Source organism: Apis florea, unplaced genomic scaffold, assembly GCF_048593485.1.
Source record: "Apis florea isolate Af1SG1 unplaced genomic scaffold, ASM4859348v1 contig_1645_pilon, whole genome shotgun sequence".
In the NCBI taxonomy this organism is placed as follows: Eukaryota; Metazoa; Arthropoda; class Insecta; order Hymenoptera; family Apidae; genus Apis; species Apis florea.
The window spans coordinates 496,959-519,133 of record NW_028256430.1 but is presented as its reverse complement, the minus strand read 5'-3'; the positions used below and the strand labels follow the sequence as shown (position 1 = coordinate 519,133).

The 22,175-nt window shown below is 30.2% G+C and overlaps 1 protein-coding gene and 2 long non-coding RNA genes across 4 annotated transcripts; 2 read left to right on the top strand and 1 right to left on the bottom strand.

The window, feature by feature from the left end:
• The first annotated feature begins 613 nt into the window (after nt 1-613).
• LOC116415107 (uncharacterized) lies at nt 614-1,321 on the top strand. Its single transcript, XR_004225664.2, has 2 exons — nt 614-709; nt 924-1,321. It is a non-coding gene; the product is annotated as an uncharacterized LOC116415107 (long non-coding RNA).
• Nucleotides 1,322-3,846: 2,525 nt separating this feature from the next.
• On the top strand, nt 3,847-16,842 carry trx (histone lysine N-methyltransferase trithorax). Of its 2 annotated transcripts, XM_086907825.1 has the most exons (11): nt 3,847-4,206; nt 4,836-6,255; nt 6,486-7,052; nt 7,132-7,562; nt 7,635-7,796; nt 7,857-8,252; nt 8,429-15,261; nt 15,601-15,763; nt 15,861-16,007; nt 16,133-16,325; nt 16,435-16,842. In XM_086907825.1, exons 1-10 carry the CDS (start codon nt 4,042-4,044, stop codon nt 16,304-16,306), a joined length of 10,458 nt encoding a protein of 3,485 aa, XP_086763951.1. In that variant the 5' UTR covers nt 3,847-4,041; the 3' UTR covers nt 16,307-16,325; nt 16,435-16,842. The 2 variants fall into 2 exon arrangements, with proteins under 2 accessions (XP_086763951.1, XP_012347592.3); XM_012492138.3 differs by having other exon boundaries at nt 16,133-16,842.
• LOC147658768 (uncharacterized) lies at nt 8,246-9,464 on the bottom strand. Its single transcript, XR_015291993.1, has 2 exons — nt 9,181-9,464; nt 8,246-8,699 (listed from the first exon to the last, which is right to left on the bottom strand). It is a non-coding gene; the product is annotated as an uncharacterized LOC147658768 (long non-coding RNA).
• Nucleotides 16,843-22,175: the final 5,333 nt, after the last annotated feature.

The following is a 22,175-nucleotide window of genomic DNA, read 5'->3' as shown; positions in this document are numbered from 1 at the left end:
TTCACGCTTTGTACTTTCACGACCCTCCCTCTTTTCTTCCGTAACCAATGGAACGACGGCCAAACGAAAACATCTGCACGAAGAAGCGTCGCCTGTACACCACGTGAAATATACGTGTATAACGTATACTCGCATGTATATTCACGACGGCCATCCGTCGCGAAAATATCGAAATCGTTGCACAGGGAGAAGGGGAACAAAATATGTATCGCGAAATAAAGAAGGGAGAGTAAGATGGAAAAGATGCATCTTGGAAAGGGAGGGAAATGTCGAGAGCTCTCCCGGTATATGAGTAATATACGTGTAGCTATTAATATGTATAAGCGTCCATCGGTCTTTCTCATGGGTTCGCAAATGGTCCAGCAAGTCGTGGCGCATATACGCGTTATCCTTCTAGGATCGCACACTTGTCCAACCGAGGTGAAGCCCGTGTGCACCAACACGGCGACGTATGGTAGACAGACAGAGGGGGAGAGAAAAAGAGGGAGAGAGAGAGAGAGAAAGAGAGTAAGTACGCGATGCAAAGCAACGAAACGGAACAGCAGATCTTATAGCTCCGTTACAACCGGCTAGCTGACCGATCCCAACGAATACGGCCGGTACCACACCCGCTCGGGCATTTCGAGCGGAATGATCGAGAGATAAACTCGTTCGCCCGCCGCTTAATCGTATACCGGCGTAACGAGTCTCAGGTTTCCGCGGTATACAGGTAAACTATCGCGTTAGATCGTCTCCAATTTGAATTTGATTCAACGCGACGCGATTTTGCATATTATAGCACCTTCTTCTTCCCTTCGACTTCGAGCACCTTTTATTTCGCCTTGATTTTTTTTTTTTCTTTCAGTTTTTTTGAAAATACAGTTTGCAAACCGATCGTTGTTGCTGGTCTCTGGTATACCTTTTTTTTTTTTTTTTTTTTTTAGGAGGAGGAGAAAGGGGATGAGTTCTTTTTTAAAGCGCTTGTTTTGCGTGGTTTGAGTCCCGGTTCAGAGGGAAAACATTTGACGAGGGTTGCAAGTATATTTGGTACACGTTTGTTTATGTAACTGGTTGTTTGATAAGTAGCGTTTTCCTCTTTTACGTTAAGTATTTTTTGTTAAATAAAATGAATTTAGATCCAATTAATAGTCGTTTGTAGGCACTTTATTATTCTTCATTTTTTATAATTTGGATAGAAATAAGAAAATAGATTTTTCTTGTATCTGTTAATTTTTTATTTATTTTTATTTTAATATTATGAATTACAATATGATAATTATGATATAAGACAATTCGATGAGTTTATATAATTTATCAAGATTAAATAAAACTATTCAAATAATTACTACGAATAAACATATTTATTTAAAATTTTTGAAATTATATTTAACTTCAATGATAATTCGACTATATTCGCCCATTTTTCCTTTAAACGGTATTATAATTAAAAATGAATAAAAACGTACGTATATATATATATATTTTTTTTTTCTTAATTAAGAGTTATGAAAAACTGACTGAATATAAAATAATTTTTCAACGTCCCTTTTAGCTTTGGCCATAAACATAAATTGAAATAATCAAGAACAGCGGCTGCATCCGAATATTTCTCTGTGACGCGGCGTAATTTAGTTTCTGACCTGGTTGGAACGGCACAAAAGAGGGAAACGTAATACGGTATTGATATCCCTTATTAAAAATATAGAGTTTATTAGTACATGTATACGCGTATGCGTACATAAATATTTCTGATACGGAAAAATCGATAGAATGAAATGATATTGGTGGCCGACATTTGAATTCTATATAACACGTCTCAATTTGTGTTGCTATAAAAGTAGAGATGGTTATCGATTTTGTCATATCTTTTCCATTTCAATCTTAATCAGAGAAAATATTGTCTTCCCTTCTTCCGGATTCAAAGAAAAAAGTGTGTGGGAATAACGCCAATTGCATCGATAATCGAATATCTTTTGATTTGATCGTCGGAGAAATAGAAAGAAAACTTTTATTTTGCTTTTATTTAATGGCACAAGTAAAGAAATTGTTGACGTTAATTATTTGTGTACATATGTAGAAAAATCGAAATAAAATGTAGGGAACGTTTTATAAACAAAGTGCAGAACGAGCTTTATACACAACGAGGATACAAAGGAAAAATACAATATGGATCTAAAAGTGGTACTTGACGGTTGTATCGATGGAGGCCCTTTTATATGGAACACAGGTCAGCGCACATGAAATACCGGATTTGTAATTCATGTATACCTCATTTATCGACCCTAGTCTTTACGTAATATGAATGAACTGATTTGATTAAATCCCTAATATTATATTATTAATAGGTAGCAGAATCTCGATCCGAAAAAAGATTTTAATTTTGATAAAATAATGTGAAAAAAAATAACAATGAATGATGAGATAAAATTAATTTTTTCACTTTCCTCAATTATTTTTAACACTTCGATTAATTTTTTATTTAAAAATATTGTATTTAAAAGTCTTTTTATTTAAATTTGTTTAATTTAATAAATGTTGTATAATTCCTATTAATAGATATAAAGTGAATAATAATATAATAAAAATGAATAATAATAATAATAATATAATAAAGCGAATTTGATGAAATAAAGAGAATTTTACATTTTGTATAATGACTCAACAGTTTAAAGTAAAAAAAATGATCACTAATTAATATTGATTGGTTATGTATCAAATATAACGATCCAAAGATAAAATTAATTAGTAATAAATTTGTTTCATATTTTTATTTTAAATCATCTTTATATTGCTCTATTCCTCTTAATATAGTATAAATTTTACTTTTAATTTTAAATAAATTAATTTTTTTAATTAATTAATTATAGAAAAGAATTTGTACAATCAATTCAAGTAGCGTATCATAATTTTTTTAAATATTAGTAATGTTTTCGATAATTTTTAATATTAATAACTCGTTTTTAAATATTATTTTATAAAATTATTATCTGAAGTAATGTAAAATAAAATAAAACAATATAATTTTATTGCTTGAAAGATATTCATATAATCAAAGATAACATATTAAACAAATACATTTATAATTTTTAATTGATCTTATTTAATATATTATAAATTTTAATTTATAAAAATATTTCCTAATTTTATTATTTTTCAATAAAAATATATTACTATAAATAATAACTTTTCAAATATATCTTTTTCTTTCTAAAATTAAAAATTATTGAATAATAGTAATTCGAATAAAATTATTTAATTTTTATTTATAGTAATATTTAAAAATTCAATTTTTTTATATAGAATTGAAAATAAATTAAATTTAAGATTAAAAAATTATAAAAAAATAAATAAAATATAATATTTTTAAAATAATTAAATGTTTATAAAATGGAAATTATATTAATTAGTATTACAAAATGGAAATTAATATTCCCTAGTATATAAAATGTATTATGGTGGACAAAACTGGACAGTATTTAATATGCAATACAAAACCAATCATATCATCGCTATCATCGTTAATTGAATATAAGATTAAAATCTTTTGTTTGTAGATAAAAAAATTTATGCATTAGATTTTTTATCATTTTATGAATAATTATCAATTATTTATTAATTATTAATTATTTATAGATATTAATAATTTATAAATAAAAAAAATATTAATTATAATTTACACAAGTATTTAATCTTATGTAATATGTGAATTTTATATAGAATTATAATTATACAAATTAAAATAAGAGTTAATGCGGTTGAGCGCGCGTAACTTGGATTTGCTCAAGTAAAAATCACTAGATGAATACGCGCATTTGTATTTGAAAACACATGTACCCATCTTATATATACACTACTAGTGATTCTGTGTTTGACAGTACGCGCGTATTTCGCGGCTATCATCGAATTTAGCCGACGTTAACCGATGTTTAACGAAGCTTGTGAGTTCCGTGTGTGTTAAGTGTTCGTTGGTGTTCAGTTGGTGCGCCTCGACTGGGCAAAATCGCGTAAAATGGAAACAGAATTTCGTTGTGAGGTTGAGGTTGGCCGTTGAAAAAAGTGAACATGGGAAGGTCCAAGTTTCCCGGGAAGCCGCCGAAGACGGTTACCAGGAAACGGATCAAAGTTCTCGGTCAGCCCGAGACAGCCCAAAGTGATTCGGTAACCGTCGCCGAGAACATCTACTACGGACTTTCCCTGTTCAACGAAACATTTGGTGACAACGAGAAGGTAATTCGTAGTTTATCTTTCATTAGAACTACTTGTAGTAAGGCGCGTAATTAGTTAAAGTATATAATTCTTTCCCGACTTACAAACAATTGTATTTATTTTATAAGCGTCATAGGGACGCATACGGCGCCGATTCGGTGGCCTGAAAAAGTCCAAGATTTGGCTGTATAATGAAAGTTAACCTATTAGAAGGGAATCACAGACTCAGAATGGCAGATGTATATAATACATACTAATATACCGCTATAGTGGAAAATGTCAATGATTTTATAAAAAATTTATATTTCGATCTTGTTTTTATTCTAAAAACATATTTTAACTATATTATTAATTTCTTTTTCTTATTTCATATAAAATGTAAACTTTAACTTAACTTTTTAATGCCTTCAAATTATTAAATATCTTTCGTCATATTGAAATTATCTAATAAAATATATTTATATAGTAAAAATAAACATAAATATAAGATGTAAACATTCAATATTTAATTTAATAATTTAAATAAAATATAAGATATTGTATATTAATAAACAAAAAGAAAATAATATTAATATAATTTAGTTTTAATATATTTTAATAATTATAATAAATATTATAATAATAATTTAGTTTAATATATTTTTTCATAGGAACATCCACCATTCCATGGTTTTAGCACTAAAGAGGCTAATCTTTCCGTGTCTTATATAAAAACACAACAACATGACACAGAAAATACAACTGTTAAGTTATCATCTGATGCTGTTAATAATTCTATGCCACAACAGAATGAACAAAATATTACAGATGTCAAAAATTCTCCATCGAACACTGAAAATGATACAGAAAAATTATGTGATAAAAATATCAAATCAGCAGAAGATGATAAAAAAGATATGACACCATTAAATTCCAAACGTACTGCTAAATTTCATAGACCTAAAAGTCGCAGAAATTGTAAAAATATAAAATTCTCCAATTTTATGAAAACACCAGTATTAAAATCAGTGAATAATATTTTAGACCAGCATCAACGAACAAGACAACTACGTAATAGTACTGCAAAAAGATTATTGCAAAGGGCTAAATCTAACAGTAATAATGTACGTAATATAACAGCACAATGTGGAGATAAACCAAATGCTGTAAGAAAATTTATTTTGCCAGTTCGAAGTGCCCATTCTTCGAGAGTTATTAAACCAAATAAAAGATTTATTGAAGAATTAGAAGAAATTTCTGGAGCAGAGCATAGTGAAAATGAAATTGGTACACATGTAAAGAAAGCTAAATTTACATTAAACAAACTTTGTAATCAGGAACCAAAATTAAAAGAAGGAAATATTACTAAACTCTGTACAAAATTAAAGGACAAAGAAGTGAAAAATAAAGCCAAAAAAGTAATTCAACGTGTAAATTCCAATATCCAGACTGTTATACCAGCAAAAAATCTTGAAAAATTAGCTCCTTCTATACAAAACGCACAAGTATCAAAAACTATTAATACAAGTGTTAAAAAAATAAATGTATCGTCTAAAAATAAAATAGTAAAATCTTCATCTGATGAATGCAGTAATAATCAAAGTGGAACAGCAAATACAACTAGAAAAGCTCAAAATGCAAAATTATCTATCTCTAAAGCCCAAAAACCAATTTCTGTTCCTACAAAAGTTCTTCCTGATTCTGATGTTCCAAGTTCAGAGTCTTCCAGGATCCAAACAAGATCAGGAACTCAAAATGATACAGTTGACTTAGAAGTTCAGACAAATTTTGAAGTAAAAATAAAAGAAAATAACAATGTAAAAAATCAAACTAATATTGATAATGGGAATAAAAATACAGAGGGAAATTCTGATAATTTTGACACAGAAAGTACATTATCTGAAAGTGGAAGTGAACATAGTAATCATACAGAAGACGAACAGTCTGAATGGACTGGAATGAAATTAAATGGTGGAAAAGTTATTTTAAGAAAAGCAAGATTAAAATTAGATAATAAATGTGTTAGTGGAACTGAAGGTCCCTTTTCAAAAACAAATAGTAATAGCATTACAACTGGAAACACTAACTTAGGTATGTGTAATAATCTTTATAATAAATTGTAATAATTTTTTTATTTAAATATTTAAATATATAATATATAAAATTTTTATTATTTAAATATTAAATATTTAATATAAAAAAATTAAAATAATATTTTTTTCTATGCAAATTTAAAAGTTTATTTTATGATATAAATAAAATTATATAATCATTATATGAAATAAAAAAAATAAATTTATTTTATTTATATAATTTCTTAGGTTTAACAGGCACCATTAAATGTGGCGTTTGTGGTGCTGTACGATTTTATCGATTCGTGAAACAGGCTCGAAAATTTGGTATTCACAGTTGTGAATCATGTAGAAAGTTTATCAGCAAAATGATTAAACGGCAAGCTTGTGCAAAATCTACAAATAGTGCCCTTCCAATCCTTCAATGTCATAAAGGCGATGGTTTATGCTTAGTACCACCTGTTGTAAGAAGTCAGCAATGGAATCTCATGAGATGTGTTTATAAAGCTAGATGCCCAGCTTGTTGGTTAAAAATGTGTTTAAAATGTTATAATATTCCTTCTTCATTAAGAACAGGTTTAAATACATTATTACCACCAATAATGAGAGATCCTTTGAGTATTCCATTAACACTAAATCAAGAAGATAATGATAATCAAGGACAAAAATTAATATCTTCTAAGTTAGGTTGGCCTGCAGAAGATAGTTCAGAAAAGAACTTATTCAAATCAGCTATGAGTTGGAGAAATATAGAAATAGGTCAAAAAACCAGTTTTCAAGGCACAGGTGGTTTTCTATATACAAAACTAGACAAATGTAAGATAATGATTCTCATAATATATTTTATACATATTATAATTTTTTAATATTTATAAATTTGTTTTAAAATTTATAGTTGACTCATCACTGAATATATCACCTAATAAAAAAAGAAGAAAAAATAATAGGATAAAAGTGAGAAAGAAATTGAAAAATCCAATTTTCTCTGTACCATCTTTAAATCAATGTCCACAACCTCTGAGGCAGAGACTTGAATTGAAAGGACCAAGAGTGAAACATGTTTGTCGAAGTGCAAGTGTTGCTCTTGGTCAACCAATTGCCACTTTTCCTTTAATAGATGGAAAAGAAGGTACTGAAAGCAATAAGCACATTCCGAAAACTTTAAAGGAAAATGATAGGATAGAAAAAAAGGATGAAACAAAAGAGAAAGAATCACAAAAACATAATGATGAAAATACTGTAAATCATAATACTGCTAGTATAACACAACAACCTCACCCTAAGAGAGGAAAATCACAACAAAATATATCAACATCAAATTTTCAAGTAAGCAAATATAATAATTAAAATTTTATTATATTAATATTTGTAGTTTTCAAAAAAAATTAATCATTACAGGTATCTAAATCAAATAATGATACGTTACACACAGTATCTATAGACTTTTGGGAACAGTATGATCCTACAGAAGTTGGAGCAAAAGGTTTTGCCCTTATTGGTTCAGAACTCTTTCATATTCCTGCTATTTGTTACCTTTGTGGAAGTGCTGGAAAAGAACCGGTAAGTAATGCATATATGAATAGAATTATATATAATTGTACATTGTAAAAATCTTTCCAGCTCATCCACTGTCAATGCTGTTGTGAGCCATATCATGCCTTTTGCTTGGAACCCAGTGAATGGAATGCTTGTGCTCAACCAAACTGGTGCTGTCCTCGATGTACAATATGCCAATCCTGCCATCTAAGATCTGGTCCAAAATTGTCTTGCATTCGTTGTCGTCAATCATTTCACCATTCGTGTTTGTCAAAATCTGGTGTTAGTGCGAGACTTTATAGTCCTGAAAGACCTTATGTGTGTCAAAGCTGTGTTAAGTGTAAGAGCTGTGGTAGTGAAGGAGTTAATGTTCATGTGGGCAATTTACCATTATGCTCCATGTGTTTTAAATTACGTCAACAAGGAAATTACTGTCCTCTATGTCAAAGATGTTACAATGAAAACGATTTTGATACAAAGGTAAGTATATATTTTATTCTACAAATTAATAAATATATGTTTACATGTGTTACTGTAAAAATTCATATCTGAGTACAGATAAATACAAATTTATAAAAATATATTATATAATTTTTTTCAGAAAAATAACTATAATAATAACTAAATTCTTCTTAATTCTATATTTTATTTTTTAGATGATGGAATGTAGTGAATGTTCTTATTGGGTACATGCTCAATGTGAAGGGCTTTCTGATGAACGTTATCAAATTCTTAGTTATTTACCTGATACTATTGAATTTACATGCAGTCAATGTTCCTCTAATCCTAATTCCATTTGGAGAAATGCCATAGAAGCTGAACTTAAAGCTGGTTTCATAGGAGTTATAAAATCGTTAAGTAAGAATAAAAAAGTTTGCGCTGCATTAAAATGGAGTCCAAGGAAGGAATGTTTATGTAGACCTGTTTCTAATGGAAAAAAATTGGATTTTTCAAATGAAAAAACAGATTCAAATATCAAAGAAAGTCCCAATATAGAAGAAATTGAAGAAGGTAATAGTGAAAAGAATAAAAATACAGAATTTGGACATAATAATAATTCAAAATCTGATTCAACAAATAAATTGGATGAAGATCAACAAAATGATTGCACTAATAGAAGAGGTTTGAGACGTCTTCGACAAAAATTTCATTTAAAAGAATGTTCTGTTCGAGTAAAAAATTGTGCTATAAAAGATAATGATAAAAAAGATTTGATAACTCAAGAAATTTCAAGTAATAATTCAAATGATACAGAATGCAATTGTTTGGATCAACAAATTATTGTTAGACCTTCACCTACATTGATGTCCGTAAAACGAAAAGTTAATAACAATGAATATAAAACATTGTCTCAATTTCATTGTGATATAGAACATGTAATTAATTATACTGAAACCAAGGAACTTACTGAAGCTTATCATGAAATTTTACGAGAAGTCTTTCCATGGTTTAGTCCAAAAAATATTAAAAATAATGGAAAAAATGATGCATTAACAGCTGCCAAGGATGTTAATAAAGATGATAGTCCAATTACAAAACTTGATGATTCTATACTAGAAATATGGAAAGAAGAAGTAATGAAAGCACCAAAAGCAATTGCAGCCAAAACAGCAAATTTATATAACGTTCACGTTGAAGATAGTAGATCATGTTGTTTGTGCAAAGGTTTAGGTGATGGTCCAGAAACAAAAGAAGGACGATTATTATATTGCGGCCAAAATGAATGGCTACATTCAAATTGTGCACTTTGGTCTAATGAAGTATTTGAAGAAATTGATGGTTCTTTACAGAATGTTCATAGTGCTACTTCAAGAGGTCGGTTAATTCGTTGTTCAGAATGCGGAAAGAAAGGAGCCAGTGTTGGTTGCTGCGCGAAAAATTGTAACAGTACTTTTCATTATCCTTGTGCAAGGAATGTTGGACTTGCTTTTAATGACGATAAAACAGTATTTTGTTCTTTGCATTTAAATAACTGCACAGATAAAACATTACAAAATGAGAATGAATTTAGTTTACGAAGACCAGTATACGTGGAACTAGATCGGAAGAAAAAAAAATATGCAGAACCAAATAAAGTAAAAGTTATGATAGGTTCATTGATGATTGATTGTTTAGGTACTGTTATACCTGAATATTCCGATACAGTTGAAAAAATTATACCTTGCGATTATAAATGTTCTCGATTATATTGGTCTACAGTAAATCCTTTTAAAATTGTAAGGTATTATATTAGAACATATATACAAGTATATGTACCAGAAGTTTCTTCTGATATAGAAAATAATATAACTATTGATCATTCTAAAGAACAAGAGAAAGAAGATACAAATATACAAAAAACTGAATATTTAGTTATTAAACAAACTTTAGATGCTTTAATTGATGCAGTATGTAATAAAGAAGTTGATGAAAATCTAGCAGAACAAAATAATACAGATCTTTTACCACCAGAATTAAAGGAAGCCATATTTGAAGATTTGCCGCATGATTTATTAGATGGTATTTCTATGCAAGATATATTTCCAAAGATGACATATGAAGATTTTTTGGCAATGGACTTAAAAAATGATGGTACCTTTGCAGCTGATTTATTCAAAGATGATATGTTGGCATCTGAAGTAGATGAAATTATAAAACCACCTGAAAGTAAAGTTTCTAAAATAGATCCTCCTTTAGTAGAATTAGGACCGCACAATGATTTATGGGTTCATTTAGAAACTAAAACTTCTGTTCAAGATTTAATGGATGATTTATTTAGTTCTAAAAATCAAAAACGGGGAGGCAGAGAATTAAAACGATCTAAATCGGAAGTAATGTCAAATAGTCCGTTAATTGTTGGAGGACAAAGACATCATCAACGATCTTGTAGTTTAACTTGGAGTTGTAAATTGGATGGTACTTATGGTCCCAGCATAAAAAGAAGAAAATTATCTAGAAATTCAAGTATCACAAAATCGAACGAAACAAGCGTAATGGTATTAGATTCACAGAATGAACGGCCACCTACATTACATGAATTAAGAATTCCAGAAAGTATCATGGTTACTGTAGGCAGAGCAAATACACCTAACATTTTATCTGATTCTATGCGGGAATTGAAATACTGTATTGAAGATGCTAATGGTATTAATCGTAGAGTACTATCTACTAGTCGTGAGGAAGGTAAAGAACATAAACGACTTTTTTGGCACGCGAGGCAACAGCCACGGATATTACAAGTTGATGGGCCTGCTGATCCAAGCAGTGCTAGTGAATGCAGTTCACCAGAATATAATATTGAAGAAAAAACTACAGCATTACGTATGACAGAACATTTATCAATCCCGCAATTAGATGGTATCAACGATGAATCGTCATGTGACAGTAGCGAATTTACTTCATTTTCTGAAAAAGAGTTTAATCCTTGTACGAAATCTTCAAATAATATTTTACGATCAAAACGAATATATGGATTTATTAGGTCACATATTACAAAATCTAATGATAAATCACAAAAGACTAAAGAAAATGATGACGTTTCTAATTATCAAAAATATACAATACAACAAACTAATTTTAAAGAAAATAATTTAAAATTGAATTTAGAAATTCCACAATTAGATGGAGCTGATGATATTTCCAGCGATGACGAGTGCATATCACCACAACATGTTGAAAGTGAAAGAACTACTATTACTTCTCAATGTGATGCACCATTTGATCACATAGATCGTCCTGTAACTTGTAAACGATGTCGTTGTACATATAGAACACAAGATAGTTATAACAGACATTTGACAAATTGTGATATCATGATAACAAGCGATAGTGATTCTGAAACTATGGATAATAAATTAGCATCACCTGATTCTAGATTTTCTCCGAGTATTAGCTCTGTGTCTCCACAATTTATAACATTATCACCATCTGAAGGACATACTCTTTCGTCTGATTATCCAGATATACAAGCTACTTCACCTTTAGAAGCTTCCGTACCATCACCTCATCCAGCTATTCAAATCGAACCAATAGCACAAGCAATTATTACACCACAAATTCATACGCATGCTACTGTGGAAACTGTTCATCAAACAGTATTAACATCTAATGATATGATTGTACAAACACAGTATACGAGAACAACAACTACATTACCAAATCCTTCAGTATTACCTCAAGAAAGTACTGTTCAAATAACAGAAATTACAGATCCACCATCTGTTGCAAGTGATTCTAGTATATCACAAAATATTATTAATACACCCATGAATTCTCCAGATGGTGCAAGTTCTCAAACAGTTCCAAGTCCACAAATATCACCTACGTTTTCTTCTACAGGCGTTCAAACTGCAACTAATGAATCACAAGCAAATATTCAGATAACAAAATTAGCTAAATCAAAATCTCCAAGAGCGCCAAAGTCTCGAACGAAAGGAATAAAAACACAGATTGTGAAAAATACTATACAGCCACACAATGGACATGCTAGGTTTCAACCAATGCAAAATAATACTCCAGTTATACAACTGCAACAAACTCAAAGACCAAGTGGGCCAACTGTTATTTTACAACAAGCATCTCCTGGTATCATGTCTGCATATGTTGAGACATTGCAACAACAATCTGGACAAAATCTTCAATATGTAACAACAATTGGAGGTCAACATGAAACTGCATTTAAACCTCAGTTTATAACAACTAATCATTTAGTTCCTGGTGCATACATACAAGCATCTTCTGATAACTTGTTGGCATTACAAAATGGAGGTATATCAATATTGCCTGGTGTACAAATTGCTCAAACACAACCAACAGTTCTTGGAACAATTATACAGCAACAACCTAGTGCAATTCAATGTGGAGTTATATCATCTGAACAATTATTATTGAGTTCAACACCAACACTAGAAATGTTTACAGATTCTACAGGCAGTATGTTTCTTTCAAATCAACCAATGTATTATGGTTTGGAAACTATTGTAAGCAACACAGTAATGTCTTCCAGTCAGTTTATGACTGGCACAGTACCACAAGTGTTAGCAAGCAGTTATCAAACAACAACGCAAGTTTTTCAAGCTTCTAAACTTATGGAACCTATTGTAGATGTTCAGGCTGTTCCAGGTGTTCCCACTGTAACAGCAGTGCAATCTGTACAAAATGTATCTGGAGTACCTGGAGTACCTGGAGTGCCAAGTGTACCAAACGTTGCTAATGTATCCAATGTATCCAATGTAACTAACATAGCCAGCATACCTAATGTACCTAGTGTAACCAATGTACCTAATGTTCCAGCTGTACCCGCTATTCCGAATATATCTGCTGTACCCTCTGCATCCAATGTATCTAACGTATCCAATATATCAAGTATAACAAATATATCAAATATATCTAATGTGCCCACAATACCCAGTGTATCTAGTGTGCCTAGCGTACCTAGTATACCCAATGCATCTAATAATACACCTAGTATACCTGGTGTACCACATGTACCTAATGCATCTGGTGTATCTAACATACCCAGCGCACCTAGTATATCTAATGCATCTGGTGTATCCAATGTATCTAGTGTATCAAATGTACCCAATGCATCTGGTATATCTAACGTACCTACCGCATCTAGCGTACCTGGTGTATCTAATATACCTAGTGCATCTAATGTATCTAATATATCTAATGCACCTACATTGCCTAGTACTTCTAATGTAACTAATATATCGGCGATACCTACTGTTCAAAATGTATCTAATATTTCTACCTTACCACCTAATGTAGGAAATATTTCCGATATACCTACAGTACCCGGTGGTTACGTCGTTGTAAATCAGTCAACATCTATACCAGAACCTATTGTAACGCCACAAATTAATATTTCCGCAACATCTGAACAAACCTTTGCCTCGACTACATGTAATGCCATATTGCCTGTATCATGTCAAAATGTTGTAGAACCAGTGACATCAATACAGCTACCAGATACATGTTTATCTGAACCTCACGCTGTAGTAAGAGTAACATCGCCTCCTAAGTTGTTGCAAAACTCAATACCAACAATACCAAGGGTAGCTGTACGCCCAAGTCCAGTTTCCAACTCTATTATACCTAATAACGGACCATGGAAAATTACAGAACCATTATTTGGTTCGGAACAGATGAATACTAACGTCCGACCATATTTTGACTCAAAACATGTATCAGAAAATACCAGTATGATAAAATCTAGCATATCATCTAAAATACCCCCCTTACCTAATCATTGTATAACTCAAAGGGATATAGTTGTAAATAAGTTAAATCATGATGTAAATAATGTGCATAATAATTATAGTAGTACTATACCGAATTCAAACAATATTAATATAAGTACAAGTAACAATCCAGTGATTGCCAGCTCGGCTGTACAAAATAAAATTACAATGTCTACAAGCAATGTACCGACAAGTCGACCTATGAATAGAGTATTACCTATGCAAGCCGTAACTCCGAAACAGGATACGACAAAGGCCATGCAAAAAACAGAAATGATTATAGAAGAGCCAACGAAACCAGTAATTAAACCAGCAGAACCAGAACAAAAGATTACAGAACCTAAGAAACAAATTGTTGAAGCAGTAGCCCCTACAATGAAGAAACCGGAAACGACTATAAATAATATAAATGAAACTTTGAAATTAAATACGGAAGCGATCGAAAAAGTAAAAGAAAATCTCAAGTTGGAACTGGACAAAGAGAAATTACAGAACGCTTCGTTAAAAATAGTGTTACAAAAGCAATTGCAAGATGGTTCTTATAAAATTACACACAACATGAAAGCGATGACACAAAATAAGAAATCTCCACAAGTAACATCTGTAGAAATATTACCATCAAAACAAGTACCACAAATAGCTTCTTTGCAATTGTTACCGATAAAAACATTCACGTTGAAAACGAATAAGATTGAGGAAAAAATGAAACCGATTGATAATAAATTTAACATGTTAAAAACCAAGACTCCACCAGTTGCTGTTAAAAAACCAAGAGTGATTAGTAAATCTATTAAATCTGTAAAGCCAACTTTACCAAATCTACAAACACCGAGAAACACTTCAAAGGGACCGACATTGATGTACGAAATAAAATCACAGGATGGATTCACTCATACCGCTTCCTCAATGGCTGAAGTATGGGAAACTGTATTTCGAGCCGTGCAAAATGCTCGAAAGGCTCATAATTTACCTCCGTTGCCTCATAATCCTCTCATTGAAAATTTAGGCTTGGATAATAATGCTACGGTGTATCTGATTGAACAGTTACCGAATGTAAATAGATGCACTAAATATAAACCCCGATTTCATAATTTAGCACCGCCTAAGCCAGGAGAAATAGAAAATGATTTACCAAAGGCGTGCGATAATGGTGCTGCCCGGGCTGAACCGTTTAAAGGAAGAAAAGTTCATGATATGTTTAGTTGGCTCGCATCAAGGCACAGGCAGCAACCAAAAATGATTGCTATCTCTGAAGCTGAGTCCAGGTAAAAACAAATATATAAATTTTATAATCATTTTAGATGAATATATTGAGAAAAATTTATATATTAAGCACTTATTATATAGATTAATTCATAAATTTTAATAAGTTTATGTTAATAATATTTCATAAGTTGTTGTATTTTTTTTTTTTGTATTTTTATAGCTAAAAAAATAAGTGAATTTATGATCTAATTTGATACAATAAATGTTTAAGATACTTTCTAAATTTAAATTAAGTTATAAATAACATATAACATTATTTAAAAATTATATACAATATTTTCATCTTTTGTTTTAATTTCATTATATTTTTTTTTAATTTTTTTAATTTTTAATTATAGGCGAGTGGCAAGCACAAATTTACCAATGGCAATGCGCTTTAGAATACTTAAAGAAACATCGAAAGAATCAGTTGGAGTGTATCATTCTCATATACATGGTAGGGGTTTATTTTGCTTGAGAGATATTGAAGCTGGAGAGATGGTTATTGAGTATGCCGGTGAGGTGTGTAGAAACGTGTTGTTATTTATATAATCTCTTTTATTAGTTATTAATATATTGTGTGTAATTTTCTTGAACAATATTTTATAAATCTTTATAGGTAATTCGAGCTTCGTTAACTGATAAACGAGAAAAATATTATGATAGTAAAAATATAGGATGTTACATGTTTAAAATCGATGACCACTTAGTAGTTGATGCTACAATGAAAGGAAATGCAGCTAGATTCATTAATCATTCATGCGAGGTATCTATCTGTTTAATGAATTATATATATTTTTTAAAAAAGCAAAGTATTTTTTATATTTATTTATAATAATCTGTAATTAAAATTTTATTGAATTAACTTATAATTTACAAATCATATTTCAGCCAAACTGTTACTCGCGTGTAGTGGACATCTTAGGTAAGAAACACATTTTAATTTTCGCTCTCCGTCGCATTAATCAAGGAGAAGAGTTAACGTATGACTACAAATTTCCTTTCGAGGATATCAAGATTCCATGTACCTGCGGTTCCCGCAGATGTCGTAAATACCTCAATTGAGACTGCATATACAGCTATCGTAAGCAGCCAACCGGCACAGCAAAAAATAATGTGCTATAATTATGTGCGCTTTGGAATAGGATTCATTTTATTGAACGTTATTCATTTAATCATCAAACTATTTTCAGAGATTGCAGCTTTTTATTACTATAAAGGAAATAGATATACATTTAAAATATTAGAAGGCCAGATATAGTACATGAAACATCGCGTTATGACAATGTTACTTTAAACAGCTACACTTCGTAGTTGATTTAAGGGATATACTTATAGCAATAAACGATTGAACATGTCCTGCTTTCGTACCCAACGAGTCTCGCGTGCTTCATCACGTTAAGGCTCATGAAAGTGTTACTTTATCCACGCCTGTGCTTTTATGCACGTCTTCTAGACTCTACTTATTATCTACTATTGAGGCTTAAGTGTACGAGTTATCGTCACTTTACACTAAATCAAAAATGTTTTTAGTTTATATTCATATACCATTCATAAGCTAAAAGCATTTATAATGTTCTCTTTTACATAAATTATTTTGAGTTATATATTTAAGAATTTTATGCATAATTGGACCAAGTATGAAATTGAATAAAATATAAATAGCACAAAAATAATGTACTTATAAAAAAAAATTAATGACTTTTCATGACTGTCATTTACATTTTTTGTCATATATGTTCATATATATTGATTGAATATAGAAACACGTGATAAATACCAAATATTCACGTTCAAAGAGAAATTTGTAAGATAAAAAGCACACAATTTTATTGTAAATTTCGATTTTATATGTAATGACATACAATTAAATATTTTTTAATATTTTATGTAAATTTAGAATTTAGTGTACGGTGTACGATTAACTTTGTGACATTTCATGTCTAATGTAGGGCCAGATTTCAAATGTTCTTGTAAAATATGTAATTGTTAGATTAGATACTGTCTTGATGTAAGTACAGCTACCAGTTTAACTTAAGTTAATAACATAGATATTAAGAAGCAAAGAAAGAACGCGCGCGCGCGAAAAAATGAGAGAGGGGGGTGGGGGGGAGAGAATGGCAAGAAGGAACAGTTTCCTAGCGTGGGATACTGTCTGAAGGTGTACCTACTTTGGCAGACATTGATGATATTTTAAGTCTTATAGTAGTGATAAAAAGAAAAAGATAAAAAAAGATAAAAATGAAACAAATGGGGAACAAAGATTTGTTCCCCGCAGAAATTGAAGCCTGTTCGTTTGTTTTAAATGAAGGATTATGTACGCGCAATATTATTTTGATATGTTTTTATAGATTTTTAAACGATGCACCTATACGTTTGTGCTTCCGCCTTGCCAATATTACAATATTAATCTTATTACTTTATTTTTGTATTTAAATAATATGAATCGCTAGAAAAAAAGAAACCTTTTATTTTACAAAAATTTAATAGCATACCGCTCATGTATAAGAGATTAATCATAATTTTTATGTGATTTCTGTCTGAAATTTTTCTACGATTCGTAAGAGGCATATGTAATCACGTGATCAATTACGTTAACAGAGTGTAAAAAGATAATTAGATCATTGTTTCGAGTAAACTTTTCTAGAATATTAATATTTCTAGAAAATGTTTGTGATATTTTCCTACACTGGGAAAAGTTATAAATGTTCTTTATAGGAATATATTTCAGATTTTTACGGATATATCACTGTATACCGTAAAAAGCACCTTTCTGTGAAATGCAGTTTTGCCTTACCTTTAATGTACCTACGCTTTAAACCCGGTGATAGATTTAGATATACCCCGATGACTTATATTCAAACTGAAAAAAAAAAAAAAACTAATTGTGTCTATGCATCCATTAAGCTATGATAAAGTATTTTAGTGCGGTTAATCAATTTCTGCCGAGGTGGTTGTCCCTTAAATTTGGTGCTCCATGGACACCGTTAAGTGCACTTTACACGAAAAAATGGCCTAGAGTAAGAAATAGTAGGTGGCAGCGAAAGAGTTTGATAATAATAAGAAATGCGTTATACGATGAATATTGATCGCGAATTTATTTAACGAAATAATATAAAGAAGTAAATGATGGCAGGAACATTATTTGAGCACGTAAATATTTGTCGTTCGTGCAACATTTTAATCGGCCTGGTTTGGTACAAAATGCGTATGCTGATTTGTAAAAAGTTATAAAACAAGGGAAAGAAATAGAAACTTGTTCTGGTCACGAGAAATTGCCATTTTTTTAGGTATTTTGAATCTTTTTTTTTTTTTTCTCTCTTTTTTTTAATATTATGATTACCAATAATTAGTGACTATTATTGGAAGACGAATATTGTTAATATAATAATTAATTAATTTTAATCTGTAAAAAAAAAGTAATATGACATAAGAAAAGTAATTTACTTGAAAATATAATAGCAATGTTAGATATTTTATTGATATTTATTACTTATGGATGACGGTTTTAGGGTTAACGAGATGTACTAATTACATTAAACATGATTTAGAGAACATGGTGCACATGATGGTCTAATATTGTTGAAAAGATACGAATGACAACTTTTTTTATGGAGGGAGGGAAGAGAACATCCTTTTCTCTTTAAAAAAAAAAATGCATTCTTGTAATTGTTACATAATATCATCACGAACTATTTGGGATTATGAAATATATGCGGTGTATTTTACTATACTTCATATTCCCATTCACAAATTATAATAACTGTGGTGATTGTAACAATAATTTATAATGGGTATATATTTACACGTGTCAGTAGATAAATTAAGAACACTGTTTTTTAATTATTTTTTTATTTATAAAATCTCCATATATAAAATATTTTATGCTCTAAAAGAAAGAAAAACAAAAAATATAGATTTTAGCGTCCGTGTGATACGGAAAATTATGTTCTATGTATACTTCTCTGATAAAAAAAAAATATTCAGAGTTTGTCGAGCGCTTTTCTGAAACATACTCTGTATCTTTTTAAATGATTCCCTAATTCACGAAATGTGTACAAGATCCTTAGTATTACGCATCCAGCCTTCATTATTATGGTTATTATTAGTATTATCAATTAATTATAATCTACATGAAAAGATAGCATAATACACCACTCATATTGTGCACTGTTTGTTTAAACTACACCTGTCAGCACCTTTGAAAAGTGATTCGTGTGAAAAAGAGCAAAAATTTTTGACGTTAGAGAAAAAGAAACAAATATATATATATATATACATAAATATATATGTATAATCTTCGAACTTGAATATGTATATGTATACTTTACCTCGAGATAAATTTGCTTTAGGTAATGAAAGTGTTGGATATTTACTAGTTTGGTGTGATAATGAAACGAGTGGTTAAGTTATTCATGGAACTGTACGGTGCCCGTTAATACTTTTTACGACAATTTCAAAAACATCGCAGCGTTGCATCCTCTTGTAAACGAGAGTCATCTCTTCGAGTCTTTGGGTTCTTCGTTTTATTCGTAAAATTAAGTAATTAAAAGAAAAAAAGATTGAAATGTAAAACGCTTCTTAAATCATGTATAAATAAAAAAAAAAAATAGTATTATTCTAACGTTTAAACGAATTGTAGAATTTTGAATATTGTACTTGTTTAAAAGAAAAAGAAGAATACGAAGATGATGAAGAAGAGGCAGCAAAAGAAAGATAAAAAAAAAATACTATTGAGAAATTTAAAAATTAAAAAAAAAAAAGGAAAGAAAGAAAGAAAAAGGAATGAAAGGAAAATTGAAAAAATTGTCTGTGATTATCAGTCATAATAATCTTTAGGTCAACATATTTTTTAGAGAATATTTTTTAGCAAATTACAAAATTTATGATATATCCCTATTATTGATATGATATTGGATCAGACACGCTACGCATAATATTAAAAAAAAAAAAAAAAAATTGAAACTGTAAAAGTTGCAAACTGTTTAATAGAATTATGAATAGTTGAGATCGATGGCTGTTGTAAAATATTCAGTGTTTGGACAAATAATTATTAAAAACTATTTATAATATTGATTAATATTGAGATACGATTATATATTATTGTATCGCATACTATAGTAGCGTTTCTATCTCTTTTGCGTTTGCATATTCATCGGAATAGATTATAGAAAAGAATTGGTCGTAGGCCCATACAAGACGAAGTCGTGATGAATGTAAAATTAAACGAAGAGACGCTGCGGGCAAATGGGACGTATTTACTGCACGCGTTCGGCGTGTAAATTGTCGTTATAAAATCCATCTACTTGTAGAGAACTTATGAAATAATCGTAATATTTACATTAACCAGATGATATGCATACCACATAGAGATGCATAATTAATGCTTTCATCACACGATACATATATACACTTACTTACATATGACACATACATAATACATACAAAAAGAAAATACAACACACACTCGTACCATGTTTTGTAATTAAATGTTTTGTTAGTATTATATGAGAAATTAACAGAATAAAAACACAAATGGAAATATAATAAACATGTTCCGTGCTATGTAAAAGTACCCTATAACTACTGTGTTATATCTAGAATGAAAATTGAAGCGAGAGAGAATTCTGGTTTTGCTTTAGAATTCTCATTAATCGCGAAGATAGATTTTTTTGGAAATCTGCTGGTCTCTAAAACAGTCAGTATTCGATTGAAATGCTGCGAGAAAAAGAAAAGCAAAACGCGATTCTCGCTTATATCGGTAATTTTAAATATTGTCAGCGCGCAATTAGTTTAAGCATAAAGCGGCAATCTTATCTCCTCTTTGTCTGTTCTCACAAACGGGTAGACTGAGCAAGTACCATATTGTAATCTACGATACCACTTGTTCATTGTAACAGCGACGTGCGTTATAGGTCATGCTTTTTCCACGTGTGAGAATCCTCTGTTTTTTTTTTCTTTCTTTTTTTTTAACGTGCGTATTCGGTTGAGCGCGCGTCGCTGACTCATGCACGTTGCTCGAATGTTGTTGTGCGTACCTCGTATAAAACGAAAAGAAAAAAAAAAATATTTCTTCGAAAGTAGAATTAATATGTGTGTGAAATTGCGCTTACTCGATGAAACGTCCGGAGATTCGTGCGTCGCTTGTTATTTGGAAGACAAAAAAAAAAAAAGGAAATAGTAAAATCGTATAATATAATCTAAAAAAAATTTATTCAAAATATTTGATTGTCATTCGATAACCCAGTAATACTGGAAATTAACTCAAATGTTTTTCGAGGAACAATTACATGAATAAAATTTATGAATATTTAAACAAACGAAAAAAAAAAAAAGACAAAAGAATGAAATTGAATTCTGTGATTTTTCGGAGAAAAGTCAGTATTAAGAATCTCCAGAGAAACATAAATTCCTAGGAGCAATAAATAGTCGATTTCGAACACTACGACTCTTGTAATAATAATCAATCGGCATTACAGTAATGTATCGCATTTATCTCATTTGAGTAAAATACAATTGCGGGATAAGATACGGCGGAAATCGTAGAAGCAAAGTATGTTGTAACGATAGGCATACATTATTATCGCTATTTTCGCGTGTATTATTACTGCACAGTCCTTCCACAAACTATCTTAATCACATTATTAAACGAATATAACGTAATAAAATGTTAGATGATGTAGATACAATGTAAATATGGTAATGTATCGCTTGACAAATGAAATTTTATTAATACATTCGCTTGTTTCGTATTTAAACAAAAAAAAAAATATATATATATAACAATGCTATAATTATTATTTAGGGGTGCGCATTACAAGTTTAACTAATAATTCTCAGAAAAAGGGAAAGGTATTTTTAATAAAAATCAATTATTAAATAATTCAATGTTATTTAAGCGTAAATCATAATCATTAAAAGTATATAAAATAAA